This window comes from Guillardia theta (assembly GCF_000315625.1).
Source record: "Guillardia theta CCMP2712 unplaced genomic scaffold GUITHscaffold_16, whole genome shotgun sequence".
Taxonomy (NCBI): domain Eukaryota; class Cryptophyceae; order Pyrenomonadales; family Geminigeraceae; genus Guillardia; species Guillardia theta.
The window spans coordinates 77,247-80,911 of NW_005434658.1; the positions used below are offsets into that span (position 1 = coordinate 77,247).

At 54.7% G+C, this 3,665-nt stretch overlaps 1 protein-coding gene across 1 annotated transcript; it reads left to right on the top strand.

Moving 5' to 3' along the window:
• Positions 1-1,075: 1,075 nt before the first annotated feature.
• GUITHDRAFT_135528 (hypothetical protein) lies at positions 1,076-3,045 on the top strand (the record flags this gene model as incomplete). Its single annotated transcript, XM_005836738.1, has 11 exons — positions 1,076-1,081; positions 1,148-1,207; positions 1,511-1,589; positions 1,636-1,678; positions 1,803-1,823; positions 1,869-1,953; positions 2,009-2,044; positions 2,099-2,139; positions 2,443-2,541; positions 2,714-2,777; positions 2,989-3,045. 11 exons carry the CDS (start codon positions 1,076-1,078, stop codon positions 3,043-3,045), a joined length of 591 nt encoding a protein of 196 aa, XP_005836795.1.
• Positions 3,046-3,665: the final 620 nt, after the last annotated feature.

Here is a 3,665-nt window from a genome sequence, read left to right on the forward strand (position 1 = left end):
GTTCCCCTACCCACCATCTGTAGTCACCAACACGGGGCAATCGGTGGGGTAGTGCACCCCAAAATACCCACCCTTACCATCGGCTTGAAGTTAACCTTTGTTAGATCTCAAGGGTTCTATGATACCTTTCAAATCCTTTATGAGACTTAAAGAATCGATCGGGTTACTCATACTACAAATCATTCAAGTACCCTTCCTCCCACCCCCCACCTTCCCCGACGATGTATTTCAGCCCACCCACCCACCGCAGTGTCGTTTCTAGCAGTGACACCCCCTTTGCGACCGGCTGTACACGTGTACTGTGCTAAATCTTTATAACTCAACAAGAACTACTGATAACTTTAAGTTTATCATTTATTTATATATATATTGTACTATAAATCGATCCTTGGGTGAATTAGGTACAGACTCAGGTTGTAATCCTTGTCTCTGAGGTACTACTTTCTCAGTACCAGCGCAGCCTCTGGTACAAACGTACCTGTGCAGTCCCCAGCGAACGGTTCGAAACGGTCCTGGCTGCCTTTTGTAACGTTTTGCAACGGTTTGAACACCTTAGAGCTCACACCTGAGCTCGCCTCAGAAAGGTGATGTATTGCAGGAAACAGGCAGGAAATGATGTCGGGGAGAGGAGGGGGAGGAGGGGGAGGGGGAGGGGGAGGGGGAGGGGAAGGGAGACTAGTCGTTGTGGCCAGTAGAAGATGTAGAATGGAATGATGAAGTGTAGAACGTGCAAGAGCTTGGGGGATATGCAAGGACGTCTGAACGAATTGTGCGAAGAGACAAAGGTTTCGTGAGAGGATCAAAAGTGCAACGGGAAGGAGGCAGGAAGGAGGCCGGAAGGAGCGTGAGTGAGTGAGTGAGTGAGTGAGTGAGTGAGTTTATGATCCGACGTGATAGGCTGGGATATCACCAGGTGTAGGAGGATGCAGAGAGGGAGGGAGTAGGCAGGAAGACAGGGCAGGAGGAAGCCACATGGAAGGCTCTTGACAAGGTCGACACACAGCTCCAAAATGGGCAGCAACAGTGCGGTAGCGGACATGTCAAGTAGCAACCAGGAGTCCTACCTAGACAAGCAATGCCGGTGAGCACCATCATTTTCCTCCATTCCCTTCGTTCTGCTGTCATGCTGACTAAATTCACCTCCCAGGATCTGTCACAGCGCGGAAGGAGAAATGTTCAGCCCCTGCCTGTGCAGGGGGAGCGGCCGGTGGGTTCACCGGAGCTGCTTGCAAGAGTGGAGGGTGAAGTCAGATCGCAACGACAGCTATCATACGGTCAGACAAACTCGACTCGCGATCGTCATCATCATCTCCTGCTGCTCCTGCTACCACCACCACTTCAGCTTGCTCCTGCTCCTGCTCCTGCTCCTGCTCCTGCTCCTGCTCCTGCTCCTGCTCCTGCTCCTGCTCCTGCTCCTGCTCCAGCTCCTTTCTGCTCTTTCTCCTCCTGGTTCCTTTTCTTTTGTTGCTCTTGCTCCTGTTTCTGCTGCTTTCATTGAGTCTTTGATCAGTGTGAACTGTGCAAGTTCCGGTACAGGGTCACCTACGCCACCTGGGCGAAGCTGTTGAACAACGGCATCATTCAGGCAGGTTGCTGTGAAAGGTCTTGCTGCCCTCATGGCCGCCTGCCGTGCAGGTTTGCATCACCTTAGCGATCGTGGGCTCCTCGATCTTTGCGGGTAGAGGAGGAGGAGGAGGAGGAGGAGGAGGAGGAGGAGGGTCAGAGGGGAGGAAGGGACTGACAGGAGAACAAGGGATGTTGGCATGGGAGCTGCTGGCCCGCTGCTTCGTTTCCTTCTGCAGCGAGTCCCTGGACTCGTTCAGGTGAGCGGACGCTGGGGACGCGCGAAGTCTCAAAGGAGGCGGCAGGTTCGTCATCGTAATGTTCGGGCACGACCTGGGCTACTTGTTCGGGGGAGTGATCATGGCCAAGACATTCGTTATCATCTTCCAGGTTCTCCTGCCTTGCTCCCCTCCGCCTCCTCCCCGCGTGATCCCATCGCGTGCAGTTGTTCAAGCAGGACAGGCCGGAAGTTCAGAACATGGTGACAGTGACGATCGTGGGCTGACGTTAGTCTTCCCTTGACCCGTGAAATCAGGTTGGTTTCCTAGCCTTCATCGTCTTCCTTGTGCAGAGCAGGTAGAGGATGAACGCTGGAGTGTTTCCTCTTGACATGAAAACGTTTCTTGTGCTCTCTCTCGTTTCGCCCCTGTTATGTCACGCCCTCCCCACCAACCCCTCTCCTCTCCTCTCCTTCTCTCCTCTCCATCCTTCTCTGCTTTGTCCTTCTCGTCCTCGTCCTCGTCCTCCTCTTCTCCTCCTCTTCTCCTCCTCTTCTCCTCCTCTTCTCCTCCTCTTCTCCTCCTCTTCTCCTCCTCTTCCTCACCTTGTTTCTCCTCTTTTTTCGTCCTCGTCCTCTTCCTCGCTCGCTTTCTCTTGCAGAGTTTTCTCCCCTGGCACGGACGGCAGCGATAGAAAGGAGATGGCGGAGGGAAACAGCGATATCATGAAAGAGTTCAAGCTCCTACAGCATTATGCACCGTAAGCTCTGCGAGAGGAGGGGGAAGGGGAGGGGAAGGGGAGGGGAAGGGGGGGAGCGAGAGCGAGAGCAAGAGAGAGCCGGGCAGGGGGAGAGGGCGGGGAAGAGAGGGCGGGGAATCAGGTTTGAGTCATGGAGGGGAGGAGGGGAAAGAGGACTGAGGAGCTCTAACAGTCACTACTTCCTCGTCGTCTACGCTGCCACCACTACCAAGTGGTACTTCTCGATTGTACAAGAGGTGAGGAGGGAAGGGAGCGAGTGAGGAAGGGAAGAAGAGAGTTGCGAAGGATGACGGAGGGGCACCGAGGAGGAGGAGGAGGAGGAGGAGGAGGAGGAGGAGGAGGAGGAGGAGGAGAGGAGGAGGAGAGGAGGAGGAGGCGAAGTATGACAAGGGAGAGTATGACGAGGAGGAGGGAGAAGAGAGTCTGTGTACTGAAACCTCATCCTAGCTGGCAGCAAGAGCAATGAGGACGGCGACAGTGGTGGAGGAATATCGCAAGGAGTAGAGGAGGAGAACATAGTTGTAGTACCTGCGGGAGAGCAGTTGAAACTGTAAAATAAGTGTAATGAATGAAAGAATATTTTGAAATATCTTCCTCCTGCTCCCCCGCTCCTCCCTCCCTCCCTAACGGCCTGTTGTCCTCTTCTCCTCCCTTGCTTCCTCTTGCATCTTCCCGCTCCTCATGCTCGCAACATGGATGCAAACGCCGAGCTCGGGTCTGCAGCCAAATCCTGCGATGCCACGTCAATGAGGGAGCGAGGACAACTCACATAGGAGGACGAGGAGGAGGAGGAGGCGGCGGAGGCGGCGGAGGAGGCGAGAGGAGGGGAGGCAGCAGCAGAAGCTTCGTTGCACCTGAGGGCTTCCCATTTCAAGCACGGTGCCGTCGGATAGAACGCAAACCTGGAAGCATTCAAGCATGAGGGGCTGCAGTTAGAAGGAGGAGGTGGAGGAGGAGGAGAAGGGAGGAGGTGGAAGAGGAGAAGGAGGAGGAGGAGGAGGAGGAAGCCCTATCCCCGCCCCGTGGAAAATGACTCGAGCTCAAGTTAACATTGCACCCTGAGTAGCCTGCTCGATCAAGCCTGAATCTGAGTTTGTGATCATATACAGGCGCTCACTGCACTC